The 27,146-nt window shown below is 40.2% G+C and overlaps 3 protein-coding genes across 6 annotated transcripts; 1 reads left to right on the plus strand and 2 right to left on the minus strand.

Annotated features, from left to right (window-relative positions):
* Positions 1 to 294: 294 nt before the first annotated feature.
* Positions 295 to 7,435, plus strand: LOC146610896 (semaphorin-3F-like). Its single transcript, XM_085345429.1, has 17 exons — positions 295 to 425; positions 3,301 to 3,461; positions 3,584 to 3,646; positions 3,748 to 3,867; positions 4,050 to 4,143; positions 4,251 to 4,370; positions 4,489 to 4,634; positions 4,726 to 4,840; positions 4,933 to 5,002; positions 5,168 to 5,312; positions 5,439 to 5,661; positions 5,766 to 5,854; positions 5,955 to 5,996; positions 6,107 to 6,264; positions 6,359 to 6,426; positions 6,519 to 6,646; positions 7,043 to 7,435. The coding sequence occupies exons 1-17, from the start codon at positions 326 to 328 to the stop codon at positions 7,418 to 7,420; spliced, it is 2,220 nt and encodes a 739-aa protein (XP_085201555.1). The 5' UTR covers positions 295 to 325; the 3' UTR covers positions 7,421 to 7,435.
* A 1,261-nt stretch (positions 7,436 to 8,696) lies between these two features.
* LOC146610897 (actin nucleation-promoting factor WAS-like) lies at positions 8,697 to 13,072 on the minus strand. Of its 3 annotated transcripts, none has more exons than XM_085345432.1 (11): positions 12,971 to 13,072; positions 12,089 to 12,229; positions 11,911 to 11,997; positions 11,677 to 11,773; positions 11,299 to 11,325; positions 11,171 to 11,206; positions 10,864 to 11,062; positions 10,569 to 10,747; positions 9,848 to 10,437; positions 9,600 to 9,711; positions 8,697 to 8,755 (listed from the first exon to the last, which is right to left on the minus strand). In XM_085345432.1, the coding sequence occupies exons 1-11, from the start codon at positions 13,070 to 13,072 to the stop codon at positions 8,697 to 8,699; spliced, it is 1,629 nt and encodes a 542-aa protein (XP_085201558.1). The 3 variants fall into 3 exon arrangements, with proteins under 3 accessions (XP_085201558.1, XP_085201557.1, XP_085201556.1); XM_085345431.1 differs by having other exon boundaries at positions 11,296 to 11,325; XM_085345430.1 differs by having other exon boundaries at positions 9,848 to 10,443; positions 11,296 to 11,325.
* A 339-nt stretch (positions 13,073 to 13,411) lies between these two features.
* LOC146610898 (sodium-coupled neutral amino acid transporter 3-like) lies at positions 13,412 to 26,428 on the minus strand. Of its 2 annotated transcripts, none has more exons than XM_085343812.1 (16): positions 26,192 to 26,428; positions 22,338 to 22,404; positions 22,093 to 22,177; positions 21,878 to 21,993; positions 20,755 to 20,828; positions 20,574 to 20,666; positions 20,377 to 20,458; positions 20,185 to 20,267; positions 19,905 to 19,963; positions 19,683 to 19,817; positions 19,397 to 19,476; positions 19,207 to 19,307; positions 18,933 to 19,057; positions 16,593 to 16,737; positions 15,207 to 15,310; positions 13,412 to 15,089 (listed from the first exon to the last, which is right to left on the minus strand). In XM_085343812.1, exons 2-16 carry the CDS (start codon positions 22,376 to 22,378, stop codon positions 14,985 to 14,987), a joined length of 1,428 nt encoding a protein of 475 aa, XP_085199938.1. In that variant the 5' UTR covers positions 22,379 to 22,404; positions 26,192 to 26,428; the 3' UTR covers positions 13,412 to 14,984. The 2 variants fall into 2 exon arrangements, with proteins under 2 accessions (XP_085199938.1, XP_085199937.1); XM_085343811.1 differs by lacking the exon at positions 26,192 to 26,428 and adding an exon at positions 24,126 to 25,095.
* Positions 26,429 to 27,146: the final 718 nt, after the last annotated feature.

Consider the following 27,146-nt stretch of genomic DNA (forward strand, 5'->3'; position numbering starts at 1 on the left):
TACAAGTATTATTATACAGTCTTGACACATAACTCACTACGCTTAAACTTTAAATAAATAATAGGCCTGTCATATTTTCCAGCGCAGGTGCGAAGATTTGGACGTTGTTCTCTCCTGCCAAACGAGACGTCTTGCCTTGGAAGGCTGCAGGCCAAACTTCTGATCAGAGAGATCAGAGAAAGTGAGAGAGACTAGCTTGCCTGTCCTCCCTTCTTTCTTTTTATGTCTCCCATTTCTCATGGGGCACTCTATAATAATAGTTCATTCGTCTTTCTTCTTTTCGTCCAGATTTAGATCTCTGTGGGCTACCTGCGTGACTGTTACCATGACAGCATCTGGAGCCCAGCTCCTCCTTTTGGCCCTCTGTGTTTGCAGAAGCTTGGGCGTGCAGCAGTCTGCTCCTCGGGTTCGCCTCTCCTTTAAAGGTGAGTTCGTTCAGATTAACTAGAACTCTTCTGTCAGCGGGGATTATCGTAATAGTTTATTGTACTTTTTTGGTTTCTCCCGCAAAGCCACTCGCTTGCGCAAAAACTCATACACCCACGCGCGCATCCGAACTAGCGGTTCTATTTCCTTTTCATGCATATGTAAAGAACGTATTTCCTGCCACACGTCAAACTGTGCAACGCTGAAAACAAAAGGTGGATATTACGTGTGGATACTGGTAGTGCCCTTCAACAATTTGTCCCCACACCCTGAAATCCACACGCACTACAGTGTGGCCTGTCAGTTCTTTGTTTTTTGACGTCTGACGGTCTGACACAAGAAGGAAACAGCTGAAATTTGATCATGACCTTTTTGAAAGCCAGAGTAGATTTGAGATGGGGCAGATAGTGTTTTCTTTGAAGCTTTTTTTCGCAGGTGTTTGGGATTTTCCCGTGTTGTCTGTTCCCTGTCGTCATTAACTATAATAGCAGAGATTCGTGTTACAAATATGTGGAAGACACCTTTGATCCAAACAATGTCGGATGATTACAGGTATTTTCTGCATCCCTATCATGTTGTCACTTAAACTCGCAGAAAGACACACAAACACACACATGCGGGCATCACACCTGAACTTCGTGTAAGTGAGAATTAGAGGTGTGAGTGAGATTTATAACGTTCCCGAGCGCTTTCATGTGGAGTTGAGTCAGAACCTTCTGTTTGCAGGTCAGGTCTAGGCAGTGCTGACATGCTTGCTTCATTACGTTCTTCTAGTGCAGCGATTTAATGGGAAACATTTATGATTTGGTACAATTTCAAGAAAAGCCACCTGAGGCAGATTCGAGGTGAACTAATCACGGGATCTGTGCTTTATAGCCAGTGCTGTTTTGAATTCAGCTGATTTTGTAACACCAAAGACACGCTGTTGACAGCTCTTGCATACGGAGACACTTTCCATTTGGGGCTCGAGAAAGTAATTGCTGTGCATTTTTGCGTGACTTTTAACGCTAATCCCCTTTTGGTAAACAGCTTATACATACCAGTGAGTTTTTGCAGCAGTTTGAACAAAGTAGAAGTCTGACCAGTTGCGCAAGCTCGGTCTTGAACTTGATCGTGTTCCTCTCAGAAAAAGGAATTCACATCTGTCAGGAGCTGTCCTTGACAATTTCACTTTCAGGAGGATGTTTGTAGGAGCTGAAAGGTGAACGCTAGATTGTTCGTAAGAGTACGTTCGCAGACTTAAGTCACCCTTCCCCCTAATACCAAACAAAAAAAGGAAAAGAAAAAAGTTGGATTTACTCTGCAATTCTTTTCTGCGACTCCAAGGATTTATTGTTCATTGTTTGTGACAGCGAGTCTCTTTGTTCCCTTGAGGCGCCTGTGGAGGAGGTTTTTGAGGAGGCTGGAGGACATGTGACTCTTCTGAACGAATGAGCCGGGCTGAGTGACACTCTGGGGGTACAGGAGGCCTGGAGAGGAAAGGAACACTACACTGACTTCCCTGCTGCTGGGAAGTTGTATCAGTCATAAGCGCCGAAATGGGAATAACTGTAAATCGGTTGAATTAGTGTTGCTAGAGAGCAGAATCGGCAGTGTAACTGAAGCCATGTTTTAGAATCTTATGCCCTCGCAGTGCTGTCAGCAGTTAGCTAATACTCGAGAGACGTCTGGGACTACAGTAAATGGCAGCAGTCATTAGTGCCTTAGTGACAATATGTTGTCAAGCTGTAACACGAGAGCTCATAGTGGCCCAGCTGTGGCTTCATACTTGAATTGTGTGTCCTTCCCAGTGTTTCCCTGTCAGTGTCAGAATGTTGTCAGGGGGTAAGTGTTTGCTGAATGTTTACCAGATGATGGCAGTACATTGTTTGCTATTTTTGGAGAATGGAGACATGTATAGGGGTGTGGTGTTTCTACATTTAGCCTGTTCAGTGAATCCACTATGACCCAGTGATGTGGCGCTTGTCCAGAAGCTTGTTATCCTGTGTTCACCTCTTGGGAACAGAACCAGACCTCATCCCACCTCTGAGACTCCATCCCATGTTGCCCGGAGATCCGATTGCATAGCTTATTTTTGTTGCACCTTGACTGCATCCTGTTAACACGGGCCTCAAAAGGAAAATGGAAGGTGCTTTGATGTAAATAGAGATTGTGCTTCCTCTTGATTCCCTGTAAGCCCACTTCTAAGGGTCTCTGTGAACATTTGTCAATATATAATCCTGCTGTCTTTACCATGAGTGTGCCATGTCACAGTGTGCACATATGGTGGTCAGAATTTTGCACATGACACAGATGTATGAGCGAGTCTTACTTTGTATGTGTTTAAACTAGTTGTTAGATGAAAGAATGGAAACTTTCAGAAGTAAAGTCCTCCACAGTAGAGTCCATTTGTCTTGCAGCAGATGAAAATAGCCTAATCGGGGTTTTCAGGAGAACAAAAAAGGGGGAAACATTTTTCACTGCATGTCTTAACAGGTTACGCTCTGCTGAACACAAATCTGATCTTAAGAATTAGCCGTGAGTTCCACTGACCGTGTTTCCTAAGGGACTCGCTTTTTCGTCTAACTCCACAGGGCACGCGGTGCCTTAAACTCAATCAGACAGCCAGGACGCATAAAATATTAAGATCTTAAAAGCGAAAATGTTTCCTAAAATGCTCTAAGTTGAGTTATATTTAATCTGTGACACACATTTTCCTGCACACAAGTGAGAAGTATGCTGTTTAAGGGACCATAAGTTCATCCAAGTCTGTAATGAAACATGGTAAAAGCATAAAAGGAATAATATGACTGGATTTTCTCCACATGACGCTGGTTTTTCCGAGTGGCGAAGTTGTAATTATTTTTTAACAAACTGGCAACACTTTCCAAACAGAACTGATGGACACAAGAGCGGCACGACCCTTCAGCTTCACCTTCAATACCAGCGATTACCGTGTACTTCTGATGGATCAGGACCAGGGACGTCTGTACTTGGGCAGCCGGGAGTACCTGGTGGCTCTGGACATGCACAATGTTAACAAGGAGCCACTCATAGTGTGTATAAATTCCTTTCTTCCTAAATCCGCTCTGCCATTTGGTATGTGGTATTTAGTCTCAGAGTGCATTGATCCTTAATAATTCACTGTTTGGGGCTATTTGTGCTTTTGGAACAACAGATCCACTGGCCAGCATCTGCTAAGAGAAAGGGAGAATGTCAGATGACAGGAAAGGGAAAACAGGTAGCGTCAAGTATTTACATCCTGTTCTTTCAAAAAAGTTGGAGGCTCCTGCTTTCAAGATACAGTGTTTGGATTCCATTTGTCTTACTCTCCTTTGTCAGGGTGAATGTGCCAACTTTGTGCGGTTGATAGAGCCGTGGAACCGCACCCACCTCTACACTTGTGGAACAGGAGCGTACCAACCCATCTGCACATTCATCAACAGAGGCTGGAGGGCAGAGGTGAACAAGACGATTACCGTTCCCTTAGAGGCATTTACAGCAAAACCCCTCCAGCTTTGTCCTCGCTAAATATTTCACAGCTACCACCCGGGGCGCTGATTTGTTTATGATTTCCAATGCTCCCTTGTGATGTCTTAGCGGTCTATTTTCATGCATACTGACTATCTAATCTGCCTCTGCAGGACTACCTGTTTAGGCTGGTCCCTGGGTATGTGGATTCGGGGAAGGGAAAATGTTCCTATGATCCCAAACAGGAGAATGTTGCAGTTTTGATCAGTAAGACATGACTGATTTATAGCCAGAAAAAAACCCACTAAATTCCTTCTCAAACTCCTTAAGCTACTGTTTTACCACCCTGTTTTTTTACTGTCCCACCTGTGCAGATGGTAATCTATATGCAGGGGTACATATCGACTTCATGAGTACAGATGCTGCTGTGTTTAGGACCATGGGAGGAAGAACGGCAATCAGGACAGAGCAGTATGACTCCAGATGGCTCAACGGTGAGTAAGTGTGGGTCTGAGTAGGTAAATATTACTGATTACAGGTTATTGCTCCGTTCATTTTTTTGACAACCACTTGCCTCAATCCTCTCTCTGCTTATCTGTTTTTATCCTCCAGAGCCTGTGTTTATTCGAATCCAGCAGATCCCTGACAGTGCAGAAAAGAATGACGACAAACTGTACTTCTTTTTCCGAGAGAAGAGTCTAGACTCCAGCGGCGGGGCGAGTCCCACTGTTTTAGCCAGGGTGGGAAGAGTGTGTCTGGTGAGCCAAAGCACACTGCGCAAGTTGTGAAACTATAAGCAGCTCACCTTTTTAATATAAAATGCATTGACCTAATTTCTTTCCTGTCTAGAATGACGAAGGAGGACAGAAGTCCCTGGTGAACCGCTGGACGACGTTCCTGAAGGCTCGTCTTATCTGTTCGGTGATAGGAGAAGACGGAGTGGAGACACGATTTGACGAACTACGTAAAGTCATAATAAAATAAGCACTGTGTTTAAACTGGTTGCATTATAACTTGCCTATAGCGTTATTGATTTGCATGTCATTCTTTTAATAGGGGATGTGTTTATACAGCCAACGCAGGATGAACGAAACCCTATGGTGTACGTTCTCTTCACTACAGCAGGGTGAGACATATTTGGAGACTCGCCCAATGAATTCACTTCTCATTCAATCTCATTAACTCAGTTTTTATTTTCACACATTTTTGTGGACATAACTTAATTTCATGGGTAGGGTGCAAGCTGTCTCCTACCTCTACTTATTACCTTAATTGTCTGTTTGTGCTCAAGCTCTGTGTTCAAGGGATCAGCAGTCTGTGTTTACTCGATGGCTGATATCCGCAACGTATTCAACGGACCGTTTGCCCACAAACATGGCCATAATTATCAATGGACAGAGTACACTGGCAAGATTCCCTACCCAAGGCCTGGAACGGTAGGTTTCTGTCACGTAATGTCCAAAATGACACAATGGAATAAAACCCAGATGCTGAAATTTAAATCAAAAGGAAGTCACCAGATGATGCACACGAAATCTCCCCTCCTTTTTTTTTCCACCCAGTGTCCGGGAGGAACCTTCACTCCTGGTATCCGATCCTCAAAGAACTTTTCAGATGAGGCTGTGAATTTCATCAGAGCCCATCCCCTCATGTTTCATTCAGTTTACCCTATCCATCGCCGCCCCCTGGTGGTGAGAACTGGTGTGGACTATAGGTACACTGCCCTGGTGGTGGATCAGGTGGATGCTGTTGATGGGCGCTATGAAGTGCTCTTCCTGGGGACAGGTGAGACAACTTCAGGGATGATTGCACATGCTCGGTTGAAGTTGATTTCTTTCTTTTTTTTCATGCAAATGTTGTTTTTGATCATAATTCATTCATACTTCTAGATCGAGGCACTGTGCAAAAGGTAATAGTTTTGCCTAAGGACCCAACAAGCATGGAGGAGTTGACACTAGAGGAAGTGGAGGTTTTTCGGGTATGTCTAAATGTGTGGTCCTAAAAAGTACACAGTGCAGTGTGTTCTAAGAAAAGGGGTCATTTATTTTTACATTTTTCTTTTTTTAATACGTTTTTAGACCAGAGCACCAGTCAAGACTATGAAAATATCATCTAAAAGAGTAAGACAAATCTAACCTGGTCATATACATTTCTTTGCATGTATTAAAACAAATGCCCCACAGACACTTGCTGAGTTTTTTGTTTGTTTTTTTTGCTTGTGTTGCCACAGCAACAGCTGTACGTGTCATCAGACGCAGGGCTGACCCAAGTGTCGCTTCACCGCTGCGGGGTGTACGGCAGGGCCTGCTCTGACTGCTGTCTGGCTCGGGACCCCTACTGTGCCTGGGATGGAGAGAGTTGCTCTGCTTTCACGCCATCAACCAAAAGGTTAGGGACGTCTCACAAACCTCTATACTATAAAGTAAGGATGTGACAATATAACGTCAAATTTCAATGAATTTGAATTTGAATTCTGTCTCAGGAGAAGCAGAAGACAGGACGTTAAACACGGCGACCCGCTGAGGCAGTGCAGAGGCTTTAACGCCAAAGGTGTGGCAATTTTATGTGTTTTTAAAATGATGTAAACTTCAAAATTTAGCATTTTTTTTAACTTAATTTTTTTTTACCATTTAAATGTCCAGTTGAGAAACGTCTGAGAGAGACAGTGCAGTTTGGAGTAGAGGGCAGCAGCACCTTCTTGGAGTGTCATCCTCGTTCTCCCCAGGCCACAGTAAAGTGGCTCTTCCAGAGAGAAGGAAAGAGGAAAGTGGTGAGGAAGAGCAATCTTTTTTCTTTTTCCTTTTTTTTTTAAAGATGCAAAAGGAATCACTTCACTTTTTGGTAACTATCTTTATTGCTTTTATTGCTGAGAGTTTATTTTTTTCCAGTAAGTATCGAGGTTTGTGATCACTGGCAACAAAGAAAAAAAGTCCCTTCTTCCAGCTTAGAAATAGCCACACAATGCTGTAAGCAACAGCAGACCCTGTGTATATAAAGCAAAATAATTTTACATATTAAAATAAGAACACGTGCATTTTGCTACCTTTTATATAAGAGGCTGTTTCTGTGTTTCCACAGGACAATTATTTGCCCTATTATTTAAAATTATTATTTAAACTTGTTCCCTTTCTTTGACTTATCTGCTGTTTCACCCTTTTTCCTTCAGCTCAACCGTGCCGGAGGGGTTGTTAAGACCAACCACGGCATCCTTCTGAAGTCTCTCAACCAAACAGACGCTGGGCTCTACCACTGCCTCGCCACTGAAAACAACTTTAAACACACGGTGACCCGCATTGCGCTGCGCATCCTTGACCGAGACATCGTTTTAGCTCTCACCGCTCAAGACGAGGACGAAGAGCCAAAAACCCATCAGACACGGCCATACTCGCAGTCCTCCCTCGCCTCTACACCATTCCCGCCTGAGATTAGACTGATCAACCAGTACTGTCAGTCCTACTGGGAACAAATCAGTCCCAAACAGCAGCAGCAGCGTAAGCGCACCAGCCGCAGGCACACAGAAAGCCAGGACCAAGGGCTCGGCTAGGAGACGGGACCAACACTGTCCGGCACTGGCCTGTATAGACTTTATGGTGGACTTTCATTTGACACATCTTTGGGTGTCACTTCTATTCATTAGGCAGGCGATGCTGTCTTTCTGTCCTTAACGTGTATTGGTGGTTTTGCAAACGCCAGCCCAGTAAATACATATGAAATATATTTTACACTACTGATGACCACATTCTAAGTTGTAGCATACATTTCTATTCTCCAAAACACAGCTGTATTACCAATGTGGTTAAAAAAAATGAATGAATAACAGACTGCACATTGGGGTTGATCACATATTTCACACACACTTTGGTGTTGATTTGGACAAAGAATGACTGTGATGTAAAGTATATGTAAGATATAGCTAACGGGCTCCAACACGCAAAAACACAAGTATGTTCTCTTTTAAGTATCTTGAAACAGAAATGTAATATATTGATTGTGAATATAATATATAAGGTCGTGATGCAGTCATTGGATTGCTCTTGCATAACGATGACAAGAATGCATATTTTGCATGCGTACTGTTGTTGTTTGTTGCAAGTTGTACATTTAACTGTTCTGTTTTCTGGTGTGTTACGATGTTTGTAAGGTGTATTGTTTTATGTTAAGCTAATTCCATTGGATTTTGTCATACAATGACTCCCTTACTGTCCTGTGCATTAGTGACCTACAGTATGTGAGTATTGAGGCTATGTATAGCGTACAGTGTTCTTCCAGTCATGCACTTTGTAGGTGGTGGTATTTGAGGGAACTGGGGATTTTTGCACAGATGTTTGAGAATATGATACAGGAACCTACTTTTTTTTTATGTATAGTATGTTATAAAAATGGGAACGAAACTGGCTCAGATTTAGTATTGTTGGTGTTCTGTCATAAGCTGTAGTCACAGGTTGGTTTTTGGGTTTGTGTCTTTTTTAAATGGCTCTTTAAGCATATTTTCCACTCGGAGCCGCTTTTCACCTCTGCTATGTGTTGTGATGCTGATGAATCCTACACTGGAAGTGTTAGAAAAAAATATAAGCATTTCAGAATTCTCATCAATTTGTTCCTTTCGATCTTTCATATTGAAATATTTCTTTCATTTTATTTCATTTTTTTAACGAATCCCCTACAAACAGTACTTTATCACATATCCAAGCTATACTCCAGTTTGCAGTTAACAAATCTGTAACAGATCATCGCATATAACAGTGTAACAGTTCATGGGGTTAAAACAAACATCAGAACTCAAGCAAGTGGAAAATTCACAAAAAACAAGAACAGCTAGATCAGTCATCCCATTCATCGTCATCATCATCGTCATCCCCACCGTCATCTTCACTTTCATCTGAAAGACAGAACAAATATAAAGTGTTTGTAGCTCTGATGGTTTAACTCATGCATGCATACACTCACGCACCACTTTATTAGGTACACCTAGCTCGCACTGGTTTGGACCCCCTTTTTCCTTCAGAACTGCTTTAGTTTTTCAGCAAGTTACTGGAAAGATTTCACAGAGATTTTGATCCATATTTGCATGATAGCATCATACAGTTCCTGCAGATTTGTCAGCTTCACATCCATGACGCAAATCTCCTGTTCCACCACATTACAAAGGTGAGCTATTGGAATGAGATCAGAGCTTGGGAAGTGACGCCTAGTGTGGTCTTCTGCTGCTGCAGCTCATCTTCTTCAAGATTGGAGTTTGGATGTGTTCAGAGATGCTCCTACCTTGATTGCAGCTAGTGAGTATTTCTGTTACTGCTGCCTTCCTAACAGCTCAAAGCAGTCTGGCCATTCTCCTCTAACTTTAACGAGACATGTTTGCCCCAGAGGTTTGCTCCTGCTACCCAGCAGTTCATCCAAATAACTTCCTGATATTTTGTACGTGAACCAGAGATGATTGTGCAGGAAAACATCAGTATATCAGCGGTTTATGCAACACTCTGACCAGCCCATTCGGCACCAACACCAAAACATGTCATATCCGCTTACTTAAATCACCTTTCTTCATTATCCTGATGCTCAGTTTGAGCTTCAGTAGGTGGTCTTGCCTACATGCCTAAATGTACTGATTTAGTGCTATGAGATTGGATGATTAGATATTTGCATTAATAAGCAGCTGAACAGGTGTACCTAATAAAGAGACCAGAGTGTACATAAAAAGATGTTACTGGTAGTGTAATATTTACCAGAGGAATGGATGACTTTGCTTCTCTTCTGCATGACCATCATGAGAGCACCGACAATGCCTTCACCTGACTCTGCTGATGCAGGTGGAGCTGGATTAGGGTCGTCTGTTACCTGTAATACACAACACCACAGGAGGACAAAATGTAAACGTCAGTACGCTCTACAAATATCTCGGCATGTTGCAGCATGAAAATCAAGACGTTTGACTTATGTAACAGATGTTCTTGAGAAAGCAGAGTTTCTTTACATTTCTCAGTTTTTTCCCGAGTCGGATCTGATCCAGCAAAGCTCCTCTGCTGTCTCCTCCACCAATGGAGGCGGAAGTAGGTCGTGGTGCACCGCCAGATATGGGAGGAGGAGGAGGGAAATCTGAAGAAACTGAAGTTTGGGGAGGTGGCGGTGGTGGTGGTGGAGGAGGAGGAGGTGGGCCCCCTCCCCCTCCTCCTCCTCCTCCTCCTCCACCACCAACCCCTCTGCTGGGTGTAGACGGGACAGGAGGAGGTGGAAAACCTGCGGAGCGCTGGCTTGGTGGTGGAGGAGGAGGAGCGCCGTGGGAAGACATGGGAGGTGGGGCATGAGGAGACCTTGAAGATGGAGGAGGTGGAGCATGTGATGGCGGGGGTGGCGGAGGGCCGCTTCGGCTTGATGGAGGAGGGGGTGGTAAAGATCCACGAGAAGGAGGTGGCTGGGGAGGCGGGCCTGCTCGCTGTGAATGACCTGGAATGGGAGGCAGGGGGCCAGAACGGCCTCGCTGGGGTGGAGGGGTTGGAGCAGAGGGGCTAGAGCCTGGTAGCGGAGGGAGGGGCCCCTGTCTGCCAGGTGGAGGAGGTGGAGGTCCTGTAGCTACAATTGAGTGGAAGAAGGTATAAACATATATTACAACTCATCCACGGTTTAACAACGAGATCAGCCTGTTTGGAACAGTGAGATAGTTAACTGAGTCAAAAACGAGGCAGTGAGAGTCTAACCTGATCTGTTCGCCTCCCTTTTGACTGCCTCCATCCCTCCTGACTGTTCAATTACATTATAGATGAGCTGAGAGGTTCTTTCATCCCTCATTTCAGCTTCACTAATGCCAGCTTGAGACAGCAGCCGCATCAGGTCAGGGTCCAGGTTGTTAGGGTCCCACCCCACATGACTTACATGCCTGACGGAAGGAAAGAAGAAGGAAACAGTTTATTGAAGTTAAATTTAAACAACAAAATATGAACATTGCTCTAAAACCTCTGATAAAACTTCATTTTCAGCGAGTCATACACTTACTTAAATCCACTAGGTGCTCCTATGTCTGCTTTGGAGAGCTTGGGGCCTTTTTTCTGCTTCTTCTTCTTGTCCTTCTTTCCTTTGCCTGTCGCAGCAGAGGCAGCAGCAGGTGTAGGCACCGAGCGATAGCGTGAAGACTGGATATCTGGGTTTTGAATGTCCACTGTGGCCATGTGAAAAGAAGGAGGGCCACTAGGTCCTGTTTTTGGAAGACGTCCAGATTAGCACACTGGTTAATATGTTCCTAGTATGTTTCATTTTATGTATCAATAGTAAAAGGTACACAGCAAAGACAGCAGTTGCACACCTTTTTCAGGTGGGAGTGGAGGCAGGGAACTTCTGTCTGCAGTGAAAGAAAACAGAAAATTATATGTAGCACTACAGTTTGCCACGTTTACACAGCATACTGTTTTGAAGTTTTTGCCATCTTACCACTAGTGTGCGGGGGGCGCTGTTTCTTATCTGTGAGAGAGGTGAGAGAAACCATTTTGCATAAACCCCACACACAGCCGTTGAAACAAATGAACGACTTGTTTCATATATAACCACGTATCAGCCTGGAAGCGATTTTTTTCTAAGAGTACTAGAATAGGGTACTTGATAAAAATAAAAAAAAACTTCCTCATTTAGTGTGATTTTAATGTTTGTTTGTTTTTCCCCCACAGTGCTTTCTCAAACATATATATTAATCTCAAACCATCTATACACAAATAAATTGTGAGTAAGTGGTAACCATAATATTTCAAATGTATTCTTTGCTTTCCCATTCTAAAATGAGACATCAAAGCAGTGAAAGGCTGTGGCCTCACTGACCTTGACGGGTGTTTCTTTGGTTGATTTTTTCCTGAACAGCAGTTTGGAATAGGTCTGCTTCCTGCAGATCACAGAAGTTCAGTCCGACCTGGCAGTCCTACAGTGTATAACAAACGCACACAGAATCAAGATTGATGATTTTTGACCCATAGTGATGATTACACCAGAAGTAATTGCACCACATCACATCATAATTACAGCTTTAAGATGAGCTAAAACAAGGGGCGTGCTTACATCAGCAGGAAAGGTATGAAAGAATGGCTTTGGGGCTGAGTACACAATTTGGTTGTAGAGCTCCTGCTCCCAAACCACACTCCCGACCTGTAAAAAGAGTGAATTAATATGTCGGTCTTGTGAGATTAGAAACTTAATCTAAGCTATCTAATACGGGACCCATTATGTAGGGGGTTACCTTTAAATCAAACATCCGTATGAAATAGGAGCGCTGAGGGTTGTCTTTGACGAAACAGGCCACCCCAGTGTGCTGCAAGCTCCACATGGATGAACTGTTAGGTAGAGCCATGAACAGCTGTGCGACTGCGGTGGCCATGGACTGAACACATAGACAAGACAGACAATGAAAAGAGCTCAGAGCTGATAGGAAACTTGAGAGCTCTTTATTACAGTTCATATGTAAATTTGCAGCTTTGCAGTGAGAATAAACTTCCTCATCTGCTTTCATTTGTTCAGATAAGGCTTAAAGTTTGTGATGCTCCTAGTTTTTCAATGCAGCCTTCTACGTAATTAAAATGTGTAGCTTGTGCACATCTAGTGTTTTGTTATTATGGCGGGGTCACAACTGTAAACGCTATTGTTTACCTCAGAGGCCAAAAGCAAGAACTGAACAAGGCCAAAGCTGAGCATAGTGACTAATTCTGACAGCAGAGGAAGAATTGGTTCAGCCACCATTTCCTGTTACAGCTACCTACTTTTTGATGACCTAATGTCAGCAAATAATGCTTGAATTCACAAAAACTATCAATAGATTTCAAAAATATAGAGTAAAATAAGACAGGCCTTCAAATGGACCAAAAATAAAGCGACTAAAAGCATTAAGAAAATAATCTGCCAAAAGAGAGTTGAGAAAATGATGGTACAACAATGCTGTGTTAAAAGTATAACAGTCCCCAACCCATTGTTAAACTGTGCATCAATTAGAATGATGTGTACTCCAGTGTACGCCGCCTTCTTTTAAGGTAAACGCTTTTAACGAAAAGGATACAAGTCAAGACAGATAAAGCAGAGCGACATTCTTTCAGTTGGTAATCCCCTCCCGGGTCAGCTAAGAACTTACAGCACACCTTCTGCCCAGCAGCTCCTCCAGCTTGTCATTCTCCTGTGGGCTCAGCAGAAAGCTTTGAGTGCTCTCTGTTTTAGTTTTAGATCCACGACTCATAGTCCTGTGATAAAACCGGTTATCCTAAACTACTGTATGCACAGCATTTGAACAAGCGCCCTTGCAACAGAATACTCTCTATAGTTAGCTCTACAGTCAAGGAAGTTTCTCTTCTCCCTTCTTTGCACACATCAACTCAAAGCCGGAAATGAACGACCACATTTTTTCTTCTCTCGCTCAGACCCAGAGCACAAACGTGTTACTTCCATTTTCAGAAGGAGGAAGTGCAATGTTATATCTCTCCTCCTCAAGTAACGTTCTTTTAGATACGCTGAGTTTATGCGACCTCTTATACAAATTTTTTAAAAAAGAGACGATTATGTACAAATAAAACACATTTTATTGACAGTTAACAACATTCAAATTAATTTAAAAATGTACAGGATGAATTACAATGTTAACAGGTCTCTTAGTCACATTTTAAAAACAAAAAAAGGACTTCACTAATTCTTGCTTAAAGAGGACCCACTGTGCTTCGTATTTTGAGTATTTCAGTCTATTAGAACAGCTTTGCATGCTTCATTTGAAATAATGCTTAGTGGACTTTACTGCAAGCCCTCAGATGGTCCAGAGCACCCAAAGTCCTTTCAACAGACTTCTTTCTGACCAACTGTCCTTTGCAAACAGAGGTTTTGAACAGCAGATGGTTCAAACAGCAAATAAAGATCTTATGCAGCAGCAGCTAAAAACTGTCACAAATAAGGAAATGAGCATTTAGAGCAGTCTGAAGTCTGAGCTTTCTGCTCTCAGGATTACTTGGACTTGCTAACCTCAGTACTTCAAACTTGTTTAAGATGAGCACACCCCTTGTAAGAGTTATGTATATGACTGAGATAAAAACAGTGAAAGCATAACAGGTCCACTTTGAAGCCATTATTGAACACAATGAAAAGTTTCTGGTACTGATTAAACATACGCAGCATTTATAACACTGGATGAATTCATGTACAACTTTAACTGGTCTTTGCCAAGCATGTTAAAAAAAAGAAAGAAAAAGAAACACTTTCACAATGTGACATAATAAATAGATTCTTTGGTTTTCAATTATGGATGTTCAGGCTCACATAAAAACTTTGTTTCGGTTTTCACAAACCTCTCACACATGACTGTCTGTTTGACCTTCATGAACAGCAGCAAAAAACAAAAAAAGAAATCCCATAAATTGCACCGTATTTTGCCAGGTCACTGGGAAACTTCACGATGACCATAATTGTGACAGTAATTTTTTTTTAAATGGATGAAATATCACATTAAACGCATTGATTAGAATCCATGTTAAATTCACTGAAAACATTTTTGATCATAAGCAGTTGTTTGTGTGGAACTGCAGACTAACCCTCGAAGGCCATAATTAGCTGAAACGGTAAAGTTTGGGGAAATGGCAGATTTGTCAGTCATAAAAGTAAAAGTAAACCATAGCTGACAAATGTCTCAGGCAAAGAAAATATTGCCTTACAAAACTAATACATGTAAGTTCTGTAAAATCTGACATGGTAGGGAAGTAGATTTGTGAAATGTAGACATTGACTGAGCAATTCCAAGGAACTGTCCACATCCAAAAACGGAATTTCCACTTTTTTTCTCATTCAAAGCATTTGCTGCAAATCTATATATGACCCCAAACAAAATCCTTAGTTTGAGCTGTGACAGGACTGATCGAGGCAGAACACTTTGCTTTGTATTTTCATACATTTGTGTTCTCTCCTCCGGTACAGGACATATCGCCTGCTCCATCACATGTAAAAACACTTTCCTGTTTTTTTTGATGTAGGCGAAGGCTCTTCACGTTATCCTTCATCTTGTGTAGTCAAACTTTCTAGTTTGGCTTTGGATGAGAAGATGGGGCTAATTTAATGAAAAAGAGGGCTTTGGTTGACGTTCTGTGTGCAGTACCTCTGTTCAGTTATAGCAGCTAGTGCCCACCTACACTTTGACTCTCTCCAGTCACCCAGTCAATGATAATAAATGACAAACTCATGACCATGAAGACAAATCCCAATGCAGCGAAGCATATGGCCTGCAGTAATAAAGGATAAGAAAACAACATGTGTATTAAGAACAGATAAAAGCTAATATATGGAGATTAACATGACCAAGAACAGTTAATACCATCTTTGATAGAGGAAGGATATACCTGAATCTTAGATCTTGACCGCAGGGGTTCCTGGTCTTCAGGAACAATTCGGATATAGAAAATTGCGGGTAGGATGAAAATGAGGCTGGGGGCAGATGTGGCTCCTGTAGATGATAGCACAGAATAAATAAGTGAGTTTATTTATTACACAGCAAAATCTCCAGTGTTAAATTAACACTAGAGAGTGTCTATATGGGTCCACACCTCTGAGTGTTAAATACAACACTGTTTTAAATTAACACTTTTGACAGTGTTATATGTTTAAAAGTAACCTAGTCAGTTTTGAAGATTAACAAAGACTAACACTCAGCAGTGCTGATTTTCTAACACTGGAATATTTCTAACATTTTGAGTTATTTTCCAGTGTTAGAAAATCAGCACTGCTCAGTGTTAGTCTTTGTTAATCTTCAAAACTGACTAGGTTACTTTTAAACATATAACACTGTCAAAAGTGTTAATTTAACACTCAACAGTGTTGTATTTAACACTCAGAGGTGTGGACCCATATAGACACTCTCCAGTGTTAATTTAACACTGGAGATTTTGCTGTGTAGAAATAATTCATAGCATGATTTACAGATGATCTAGTCAGTATAATAAAAATATTTTACTAAACCTTTTTATACTCAACCATAAAACACATTTTTGTTCATAAAACAGCCAAGAATAAAAGGAAAATGACATCTGTTACAGTTATATGAAAAAGTCAGTTTGAATGTAGACTATGAAGTCCTGTAAAAAAAAAAAATTATACTCTATGTACACTATGTTGTTTAATTTCACTGAGGTTAGTAGGCATTTATTTATGCATCCATATTTTAGATGGGTTGAGGTCTGCATTTTGACTGGGCCATTTTAGTTATTTCGGCTGTAGATTTCCTGGTGTGTTTGGAATCACTGTCGTGTTGCATGAGCCAATTTGGGCCAAGCCTTATTTGTCAGACAGATGGCCTCATATTTGATTCCAGAATTCTCTGGCATACAGAGAAGTTCATGGTTGGCCCAAATCATCACCCCTCCACCACCATGCTTGATAGTTGGTATGAGGTATTTGTGCTAATATGCTGTGTTTTTTTTTTGTTTTTCAAATACGGCACTGTGCATTATGGCCAGATAGCTCCATTTTAATCTCATCCATCCAAAGGACATTGTTCCAGGAGTCATTTGTTCCGACGCATGTCATGTTGTTATGTTCTTTAGAAAGAAGAAGCTTTCTTCTCGCAATTCTTCCAAATGATCAATATATACATATTTTTTCTATTTGTACTATCATGAACTTAGAGATTTATGATTTTAACCGAAGCTTGTAAAAAAAAATCCCATATAGAGTCAAGAATAGCCCCAATTTCGGAACTGAGCAGCTGCATTTTTGCTGTGTAAACATACCAATAATGCCAAAGATGTCACGGATGGAGGGCACCAGGATAACAAGAAGATTGACCACGACCAGGAGACAAAAGGCAATGCCAATGTGTCTAACCCAGTGGAAAGGCTTGTCAGCGAAGAAGATCTGAAGCACGGCCTTGCGGATCTGCAGACAGTAAGAAAATGAAGAATAAGATCAGATGACAAATATTAAGACTGATAATCTTTTAAACCTGATTTAGGTTCATTGCTTTAAGTAGTATTAAATGAACAGCTATTAAGAAGCTGTTGGGTAAAGTCAACTTTATCCAAATCTTTTAATGGGTGTTTTCTCACATTTGCTAAAAAAAATAGTTTATTATGTTGAAAATCGAGACCTTAACATAGTTTAAAGTTTCAGGTTAAAGAGGGACATTCAGAAGCATTTTTCTACCTCTTTAACAAATAGTTAAAGGGTGGGTGAAATATGCTCAGCTGGATACTACTTTCATATTTGTATATTTAGTATTAAGCTAGCTTAACCTTTAAACTAGAACCAGCTAGCATGTTTTTGTGAAAAAACTTGGCATTACCTTTAGAGCTCACAACAAAAGCAGGCTCGTTGGTCACAGTAGTTCCCTGTTTAAACCACAACTTATCATTTTTGCAGTATGGTTTTTACGTAGTTAAGAAATAATAATACAACGTGTTAACTAGCAAGCTGTAGCTGTACAGTAGCTGATCCTGGTCACAATCCTTAAGCAAAGGCTTCAAAGATGTCACCCTCCCTTCATTTAGCTCGCTACTATGTCAGTCTCTATAATTTAACTCTAAAGGGCTTAGACTGCGCATTCTTAAAATTCCTACTAAAATGTTTTATTCCATTAAAAAATTGTCTGTCAAACAGTCAACTATTAATACTTCTTAAATTAGTTAAAGAAGGTTAAGTTAAAAAAAAGTCCTTATAGTCAATACACTCCTGAAAGTGAAAGAGTTGTTTTGGGTTTCATCGTTCTACTGTGGCACAGCACTGAAAGAGTCAAACTTTTTCAGTACATTAATTATTTTCATTTGGCAGAGCCAGTTATGTGATGCAGAGTCCACATTAGCAGTTATTGATTTGTGATGTTAGGATTTTATGGCTGAGATAGGAACACTGTTAGGAAGCATTACAGAAGTTGGGACTATAGACTGCTTAATGCTATGTGTCCTTGTGTTTACTATGAACTTGCAGCATAATTCTAACCTGTGTGAACCTGGGTAAAAATTGTCCAAAAATATTAAAGTTTTCTCAGGCCTATCTAACAGATAAGTTTAAAAATGAAATTCTTCAAAATAACTGTTGCCTTGGAGTGCCACTGGGCTCAATACTGGGCCCAGTATATTCAGGTCAGTATAATTTACTCACACAAGGAATCATGAATCACTTCTGCCTCACTCACATGATGCCAGTTATAACTGTTACATAGACAACAGACTTGAAAACCGATTTAATAAATAGCTACAGTATCTTTAGGTTCGTTCAGATGTCAAGGGTGATTATGTTTGTTGTTTGTTTTTACTTAGCCAATGGTCTGTATATTTCTTTAACAATTAACTAATGTAGAAAATAGTCAATTACCAGACTAATTGCTACCCTTCTGTTAGTTTTATTCAATTTTTTAAAATCTATATTACTGCATTTTTCTTTGTATAATACACAAAAACTCAAAAACTATCTCTCTGTGTGTGCATGTGCATATGTCTGTGTTTTTTTGGTCACCACCTAATCTGACACGATCAAGAGCTGAACAGCCAAACCTGACTTACAGGTAAAACTTATCATGTTACCTAGCAACTACCTAGCCACATATATAGATAGTATAAAATACGGATGTAGCTTCTAGGATAAAAAAAAGAAGCATATTTTGCAGAAGTGCTTTAAGCCAATTTCTGATCTGAATGCCACCAGATGGCGATATATGTGGCTGCAAAAGACTTAGTCCTATAGTAGTCTATGGGAAAACTTCTATCTTGACCTGTGTAAAAACTTCCTGGTTCACTTTTTGGGCTCAGTCACTCATTATGGTCATATTGAATTTAAAAAAAAGTAAATCTTATTCAGACAGGGTTTCAAAATGGAGGATTATCTATTTATCTGTGAAGTTGTACAATCATTGGCTAAAAATTTGTCAATCATGCCATTACACATTTTTATATGTGGACCCACAGTCACACCCACTTTAATGTCCCTATAGCATCATATGAAAGCATATGGAAAGAATATGGAAAGTTAAGCCTTTTGCTCTCATAGTACATGTGCCCTTAAACAACATCTTGTATAAACATTCTTCTTCTCTTTTATGCAATTATTATCTTAAACTAATATCACTGATGTCTTACCGGGAAGAGAACCACAGGAACAGTCAGAGTTACAGCTACAAGCACAGCCAGGCGTACACAGAGGATCAAGACATCCAGTGGGTCCACGCGAATATAGGTGTGTAACAGCTCTGACTCCACAGCGCCTAGACACAGAGAAGCAGACAGCCTTTTATATACAGTATCTTGCGTGGTTTCCTTCTTTCACAATACTGTAAGTTAAATCTCACAACACTTCAAAGCAGAATAACAAAGTGACCATTCACTTGTATAGCCATGAAAGGTCACATCTTACCATAAAAAGTGAGGTAACCAAAAAGAGCTGTCAGCAGATACATGACAAACATGGCCAGGATGGAGATGTTAGCAACATTCTGCATGCGTTTCTTGGTGGCACTAGAGTAAAGCAAAACCGATAAATTACAATAATTTGTCTTGAAAACTTACAGTGTGAAGCAGTAAAAAAATCAAAAATCAAAACTTACTTTCGGAGCTCAGTGTAGATTGGTAGCACTTCTGGGTGGCAGACAAAGGCAAAAGCCAAAATTGGGATGGTGTATGCCGTCTACAGCCAAAACACAGCAAAGGTCAGTAACACAGTTATGGTTGCTATATTCTTAACGCTGCTGTTGACATAACACACCTTAGTTTCGTTGACTTAATACACTCCGGTGCAAAAAATATAACGTGCTGTGCAAATCATTAAATAAAAATACACATGACACAGCAGGAAACTAGGCACAGGCACCGTGAAAATGTTTGTTCACTAACCTGTGGGTTCATGGTAAATAGCTTGGAATCACAGAAGCCATCTGCTGTAGAATCAACACTGTAATGCTCAGCAGCAGTTTTGTTATGATGATCATCTGCCAGTGGACATGGGATGTTGAATTTCTTGTATATCACCTGGGGAGACATGCTCATAGCTTAATCAAAGATAAATATTTAACAGAAGCGCGGTGGGTTATATTGTATGTATCTTTAATGTCTCACCGAAATGAGAAAAAACACCATACAGGAGAGCGAGAAACCGCTGGTATAGCCAAGGTAACCTGGATCGCAATAACAGCACAATGTTAACGTTATTCATGGTCTTAGACAGTAGAGAGAGAAAAGGAGGCAATAATGTCACTTTAATTTAATTAATGCAGGATATGAAAACAAGGCAGAACAAAGGATAGTGTAAACATGATGCAAGTAGGGGAAGATGAGTAGTAATACTAATAATTGCAAAAAAAGAAAAAGAAAATGTGCAACAGAATGAAAAACATACCAAGGTGTTTCATGAGTGCTAGAGGAAAGATGATGAGAACACTAACTATGATGATCAAGTAGTTTCCATTCAAGAACCACTCTCTAAGAGACAGCCAAAAGAACAGATGTCAAAAAAAAAATTAGTGTGTTCCTAAACAAAAATGAAACTGATTTATGTGACTCTAAGTTAGAAAATTGCTTTCACACTCACCCCGTGTTCTCCTGTTTACCGAAGAAAGCTTGAATAACCAGTGGGAGCTCAGACTTTACGATGAAGAGATAGCTTGACATAGCTGAAAAGAAACCAAAACAAACGTATTTTGCGTTCATATTTATATTTACCGGTATATATAGTTTTATGACCGGCGTCAGAGGTAAAGGAAATGGAAGGAAAATTTACGACATTACCTCCAATGTTATGTACTGTTATGATGACAGCAGCCAGCATTTTCCCTGGGTGGCCAAAAGCCCGATTTCCAAGCTGCTCATAAGCCCGGATGCCTGAAAACACATAAACTCTGTGTATGCGTTCAAGCTATCAACATACAAATTGCTCTGTGGCTACATGCTTGGTAATTCTCTGCCTTACCCACAACTCCAGCACTTTTTAGCAGAAGATGAATTGAATATGCGGACAGAAGAGCAATGCAGACCAACAGGATTCTGAAACACATAAGACATTTACATTCTTTTAAAAAAAACATATTCACAAAACTATTCTGTTACTCTGAAGTTCTTGTGATTGTTGTCATTTTGTTTTTTAGTTGTTGTTTTTTCCCACTCACACAAGAGAGTTTGGCTTTGAGAGACTGACTCTCCAGTCAGCCGTTACCTCCCTTCCCCCTGCCACATAGCACAGGTCTGATCCAACCAGGCGTGTCTTGGATCTGATCAGTGGGGTCTATATTTAACCACTCAAGTCTGATTTAGAGAAGCCGCATGTGCATGAGCTCTAATGTACAATCTGACAGATCACAGTTTGCACATTAGAAGTTGTATGTAGCTGTTGATGTACACCGATAGGTCACGGACAGAAACATCAGTTATCCCCTTGCCATCACACAAACCTGCCCAAACACAAATAAACACAAAGAACAAGATGATACACACTGGTGAGGCTCTACTTCTGGCCTTATAAGGACCCTCTATTAAATATATCCCATCTGTATCTACTATTGCAAACTGTGACCTTACAGTGAAAGACAAACACAGTTTAAATAGAAAACAAAGAAACCATTCTCTAGAGAAAAGGAACAAAAATGATCTTTAAAATAAGAGAAAAGCAAAGACCGTTAGCTTCTAAGAAAAACTATTAACTCTCAGTCCTAAACAAAACGACTTCAGTTTGCAGAAACCTTAGCTGTGTCAGTCTATAGTTTATATGCCCAAATGCTCACATGATAAACAGCCCTGCTGTAGCCTCTAGGAGAGCACACATTCTACTTTACCCAGTTACTAAATATAAATCACAAGAAGCTGAAATCAATCTGCTGTAATTCAGTTTGCAAAAAAAAAAAGACACAATTTCAGCACATCAGTGTGAGCAAATACATTCTCCTATATGAGTGGAAACATACACACACACACACACACACACACACACACACACACACACACACACACACACACACACACACACACACACACGCATAGTGACAAAGGGCACAAAGTTCAGCGAAAACTGGGGTTTTCTGTTTGGCTTGGAGACTCACATAAAAAGCAAGATCCCTGTGTTGGACATTGCATAAGCCAGTCCCAGGATCCCACTGCCCATTATGGCATTACTGAGGTTAAAGATGGACATGCCAAACGAAGTCTTTCCCTCGAACTGCAGCAAGAGGACAACAGAGGATGCCATTTGAGTTCACAGACAGAAATTACATAGTATTTACTGTATTTCAGTTTACTAAAACAAAGAAGCACTCACATCTGTAAAGTGGGTTTCTTTCTTTGCACCAGGTTTATGTGGGAGAAACTCCTCCTGCTCGGCCAAGGCATCGATTGGATCAAACCTGCAACCAAAGATTAAAAGTGAGCTAAAACTAGGAAGTAGAATGAGCTTAAAAAGCTGTAAAACACTCACATTTGGTAGACGAAATTTAGAACGTCCCTGAGTTTAATTTTGACCCGATTGGTGTGATAAGATACACCCAATCAGTCCCTAAGTCTTACCCATCGTCTTTGCTGTGTCCGTTCATCTTCTGAAGCTCCATTTTGGTTGGGTTGGTTGATGTAATTGCTGAAATAAAAAAAGAGCAGTTTTCAGACTTTTAAATAGACATATTCACATAAAAAGTATTTGCCTAAATTTGGAAATATTCATGCTAGCAGAGGGTATGATGACAACTCTAGTTGTTTTTACTCTGCATACATAACATTCCAACATGGTCCATGCACCAGGCTTCTCAACTTTCCATTATTTATGAAAAAACAAAAATGTGCAGGTTGACCTCGTCGTGTGCTTTTGTACATTGCGCCTTATACATTTTCTATGATATATGTTGAAGTTGTTAGATTTAATTCTGGCTTCCTAAAGCAGACTTTGTTGGTGTTGTTTAATTGTATGGTCGTTTTCTGGAGGGAAGATATGGTTCCTTAAAAAAACCCCAAAAAACCCCCAAAAATAACTGAGAATGAAGGAGTTGCTTGGGAATGTACTTTTAAAGAGAAACGACTAGATTGTTGTTCTTGCAAAGGACAAGAAAAACTTAACAAAAATCCTTGTAAACTCTTAATTTGAAGTTCTCCTTCCTACATAATATATATAGATAAAGTATAAATGACAGCTAAGTTGATTCACAAAATAAAATTCCCGGGAAACTGGCGGTTTCACGTAGGGCGCCATTCAATTTTATCCTTGTGTGTAATTAAAGGCTTTAAATAACAAATGTTGTTGTAGGACTTATGTTGCTCTAATCTGCCATGAGCCACACAAAGCTGGCATGGAGACACTGCACTGGAAATTAGTGTAGGTCTGTGCTCCTGCCACAGGGTCATGAGATACTTCTCCTCTCTTTCAGCCAAACTGCCCTCAGGGTTTTCACATCTGACCCCTAAGGTCAGTCTTGCGCTACATTTTGCCATTCCTTAAGAGTTTCACACAAAACTGGAATTTCACATGTCCTACGCTCTGCACTGAAAAGGCCTGTAAACGTGTAATAAACCATACACCTCTGAGCTTGATAGCAGTGGGCAACTGAGATAAACAAAGGACTGCTGTGTAAATGGCGCTTTTTAGTCTAAATACAGAGTAGCTCTTTCCCTGCTCATTGGCCTCAAGTCAGCTTTGGTTTGAGCAACTTTCTTTAGCCACATACCCACTAACTTTCCCATGGCCCATAGCCAACACACACAACCAACAAACCAACGACTAAATGTCAGGGACAGGCTTTCAAATGGTGGGGGAAACCAGCTGTTCAATTTCTGGTATCTTCCCTTAACAAAAATTTGTCTAAATTAGTTCATGACTTACCACAAAAATAAATTTTTAACTCAAAATTTAAAGACTTTTTTTTTAAGTTGCAACAAGCCTTGTTGCAAAAGAGTGTGTGAAACCCAGCGCACCAGCTGCTTGTTCAACATTTTAGTTTTCACTGGCCCTCAGAGCAGCTTTTCCACAGAGTGGGGAAAAAGCTTATAACAAGAAAAAAATACTTTGAGTTTTTTGTCCTAATTTTTATTTTACACCCAAGCTTCTCCTCTGCAGGGAGTTCATCTTTTAGTAATTACTAAATATGTTTAACTGATACATGAACCCATCTATGGACAACCTTTATGATGAGAAAAATCAAAACATATCAGGTTAAACATGATCATACATATATATTACTGTATCTTAGTATCCAGCAGTGCTACCACATGGCTTTTGTCTGATGCAAGACCAGCTCACTATTGACAGTTAGCCCTTCCCTTCTGTACAAGGAACTCACTTAAAGGACACGCATTTGTGCTCCAACTCACCCTTGCGATTCCCACAGAAAGCTAGGTTTCTTTTCTGAATATTAACAGAATAAATCCTTGTGTAGATTCATTCAATTTTCAGACTTCTAGTGGTTCTATGTAGCTTTGTTCTTAGGAGTCTCACCAAATCTTCTTGATAGTAAGGAGAGGAGAGAGTGAGAGAGATTAGTCAGGCTGGGAGGGAGAGCTGCAGGAAATGGGAACACCCATACTTAACCCTTTGTTAAACCAGCAACACAGGTACTGCTGACGTTGGAGAGGCTTTGTAGGGATCCTCTCACCAGGTGGTTGCAGTGGAAAGGTGTGAACAATAGTGGGTATAGCAAGGCAATAAATCACATGTGAATTTCACAGAAAGTCAGTACTTCAAACCTTCCACTAATCCCACATACTCATTATTCAGAAGGGCTTCTGGTCTTTAAACAAAAGCTTAGCCGTGTTATTGCAGAGTATGCAAGCAGAAAGGTGGGTGTCATCTCTGATGGGTTTTATTATAGCTTTAATAGATATTCACTAACAGTTTTCCTCCCCTCTGGAAGTCATGCAGATTATAATTAGCTTAGGAGATAAGTGCTTATTTAAGACTGATCACATGTGGCGGTGCTTAAGAGTGGATTTGTTGTGTGTGCGCTTGATTGAAAACAAACCCTGAGACCTGAATTCAAGCGTTACCGGAAAAGAGCACGTCATTAAAACATGACACATTTACAGATCTTTCAAAGGTTCTCACACACTTCAAACACCTCAGAAAGGCGAATATTTTCATTTTGATCAATAACAGAAGACATCCCTGTCATTTATACATGTATGCAGTGATCAGCAAATTTACTGGATCACCACCAAATGGAAGGTTCATAAGAAAGCTAACCTAAACTAAAACGTAAAGACAAATGTGTTTCTGTAATGTGTTAATCCACCTGTATGCACAAGCTCTAAGATCTAAATCATATATTTAATGCTAAAATTCCATTATTGCTGTTATTAGTGAATTTTCAAGCTGAAAAGTAGTATGCTTTTTTTTGTTGATTTTTATTTTTTATTTTAGTAAAAATGCCAAACTGCAGTTATTTATTCACATTCCCGAAGAGATAAAATTATGTGGTTTAATATTGCTTGCTTTGTTGATTAATTTCAGACTTTTCAGAGAAGTCCAATGTGCCGGCTCAAATTTGGGTATAAAAATGTGAATTCAGTTTGTTATATTCTTGATAAATAGCACTATAACTTCTTAGTTTTAAGGAGATTTTTGAGAGATTTCTAAAAAATGTTTTTATGACAGGCGGTCTAATACATTTGTTAAGCACTCTGTCACCTAAATGAAGTAATGTAAACATATTTTGAATGTGGTCTAGGTGTTAGAAATGTCATCTCCTAAGAACTGTTTCAGTTGGTTGATAAGATTCAATGTAACTGGCATATAAGCTTTACACGAAGAAACACCCACATTTCTTTATCTCACCATGACACACACACATGTTGGAACATATCTGTTATATAAGTTCATATCTTCTGATGATGCACACTGCTTTGTTTTAACATCTCTGAATGACTTGTTTTTTGCATATTAAGAAAGCTGGATAAAACAGACAAGGTCACTACTTTTTAGAGTAAAGAGCGGGTTAGAAGATCAGAACAGTAAACGAAAGCAATGAATTTGCGTACAAATACAGTGAGTGTTATCTTTGTAGTGAACAGAGCAACTACTATATTTGATGTAGAAAATGCTCCGTGAGGTGACATTCTGTGCTGGTAAAATCATGCCCTGACCATTTAACTTTGTTTCTTGGGACAAAAAGTCAAGCAAGCATCTGCAGCCGAGATGATCTCTCATTTCATCTAGTCATTTAAATTTCCTCTGTGCTGTGACAACGACCAACATGTGCGCAGATGACAATAGAGATACAACCTATAAGGGTTAAAGCAGAAATGTGCAAATGTTATTTGTTTTCTTGTTTCTGTAATGAATACTAATAGTCACCAGTAGCTATAACAGCAATTTGCTAGACATCTTTTGCCGTCTTGGAATGGGAAGTCGTGCAGCTCACGTCTCCAGTCTTTGTACTCACCTAATTACAGTTAGAAGGAAGATGAATGTATTCTGTCCAGAAAAAAGTAACAGGATAAAAGTTCAAACTTCCTTGGTTCAAGTCCAAAAGCAGCTTTTCACAAGGTCATGAGCTCCTCTTTGGCTCTAAGAGCAGAGGGGGGAAAAAAAATGGGGGAAGGAGCAACATTGCAAATGCGCGCGTAAAGAAATTTCCTCTTCTCAGGAGCCAAGGCACTCCCACACTGATCAGGGTATGTGCTGTTACTTTATGGAGCATTTGGACATTGATACTTTCTGTTCTACTTCTTTTTTGAAGTAATATTTCTACTGTGAACCCTAAAACTGATTGGTAAAAATACATCTGATACCAATTTAAATACTCCACTTCCTGGCCTGCATAACAGTTGTTGTAATACGGTCATGCAGCTGGTAGTGTGAATAACACGTGCTTCTGTGGAAAGTTACATTTCATTTCAGCAATGCATCTACTCACTACTGTTGCCATCTAGTGGGTAAAAACATATTTTTTAATGTTAGGAGAGTCAAGAGTCAGGGGAAAGTAAAGAGATCTGGAGAACATGCAAACTTCACACAGAAGAAATTTGAATCCAGGACCTTCTTGCTGTGAGGTAACAGTGCTAACCACCAACCTAAGTGCACAAAAAAATTATAACTAACATCTTAAAAACGCATACATATTATGTGACACAGAAACTAAAATGGTGTTTATACACAGGCCTGTCGGACTACGACTTTCATCTTTCATTAATTAATACAAAAAGGTAAAAGGTCCTTTAGCCCAAAGGTAATGTGCTCTAATAGTTTGTTTGGTGCAACAAACTGTAAAAAACAAAAAAACAAAACAAAAAGCAGTAGCAGAACTATTTTTGTAATAATATATAAAGAAGGAAAGTTAATAATCCTGAAATTGTTGAAGCTGAAGCTTAAAAAAAAGCAACAAACCCAGCCATGAG

This window comes from Diplotaxodon limnothrissa, linkage group LG20 (assembly GCF_057381915.1).
Source record: "Diplotaxodon limnothrissa isolate DT_005_m linkage group LG20, D_limnothrissa_male_GT1.1, whole genome shotgun sequence".
Classification (NCBI taxonomy): Eukaryota; Metazoa; Chordata; class Actinopteri; order Cichliformes; family Cichlidae; genus Diplotaxodon; species Diplotaxodon limnothrissa.

Bases quoted from the DNA above. Each gene is read 5' to 3' on its own strand.
- LOC146610896 (XM_085345429.1), top strand. From the start codon at position 326: ATGACAGCATCTGGAGCCCAGCTCCTCCTTTTGGCCCTCTGTGTTTGC. The intron at 3,462-3,583 runs GTGTGTATAAAT...TTGGAACAACAG, and splicing joins TTAACAAGGAGCCACTCATA to ATCCACTGGCCAGCATCTGC. The intron at 5,855-5,954 runs GTATGTCTAAAT...ATACGTTTTTAG, and splicing joins AGGAAGTGGAGGTTTTTCGG to ACCAGAGCACCAGTCAAGAC.
- LOC146610897 (XM_085345430.1), bottom strand. From the start codon at position 13,072: ATGAGTCGTGGATCTAAAACTAAAACAGAGAGCACTCAAAGCTTTCTG. The intron at 11,063-11,170 runs GTGTGCAACTGC...TTCCAAAAACAG, and splicing joins TCCACTCCCACCTGAAAAAG to GACCTAGTGGCCCTCCTTCT. The intron at 10,444-10,568 runs GTTAGACTCTCA...ACTCAATTGTAG, and splicing joins AAGGGAGGCGAACAGATCAG to CTACAGGACCTCCACCTCCT.
- LOC146610898 (XM_085343812.1), bottom strand. From the start codon at position 22,378: ATGGAGCTTCAGAAGATGAACGGACACAGCAAAGACGATGG. The intron at 20,459-20,573 runs GTAATGTCGTAA...GTTTCTTTTCAG, and splicing joins AACAGTACATAACATTGGAG to CTATGTCAAGCTATCTCTTC. The intron at 19,964-20,184 runs GTATGTTTTTCA...ATTGCGATCCAG, and splicing joins AGCACTCATGAAACACCTTG to GTTACCTTGGCTATACCAGC.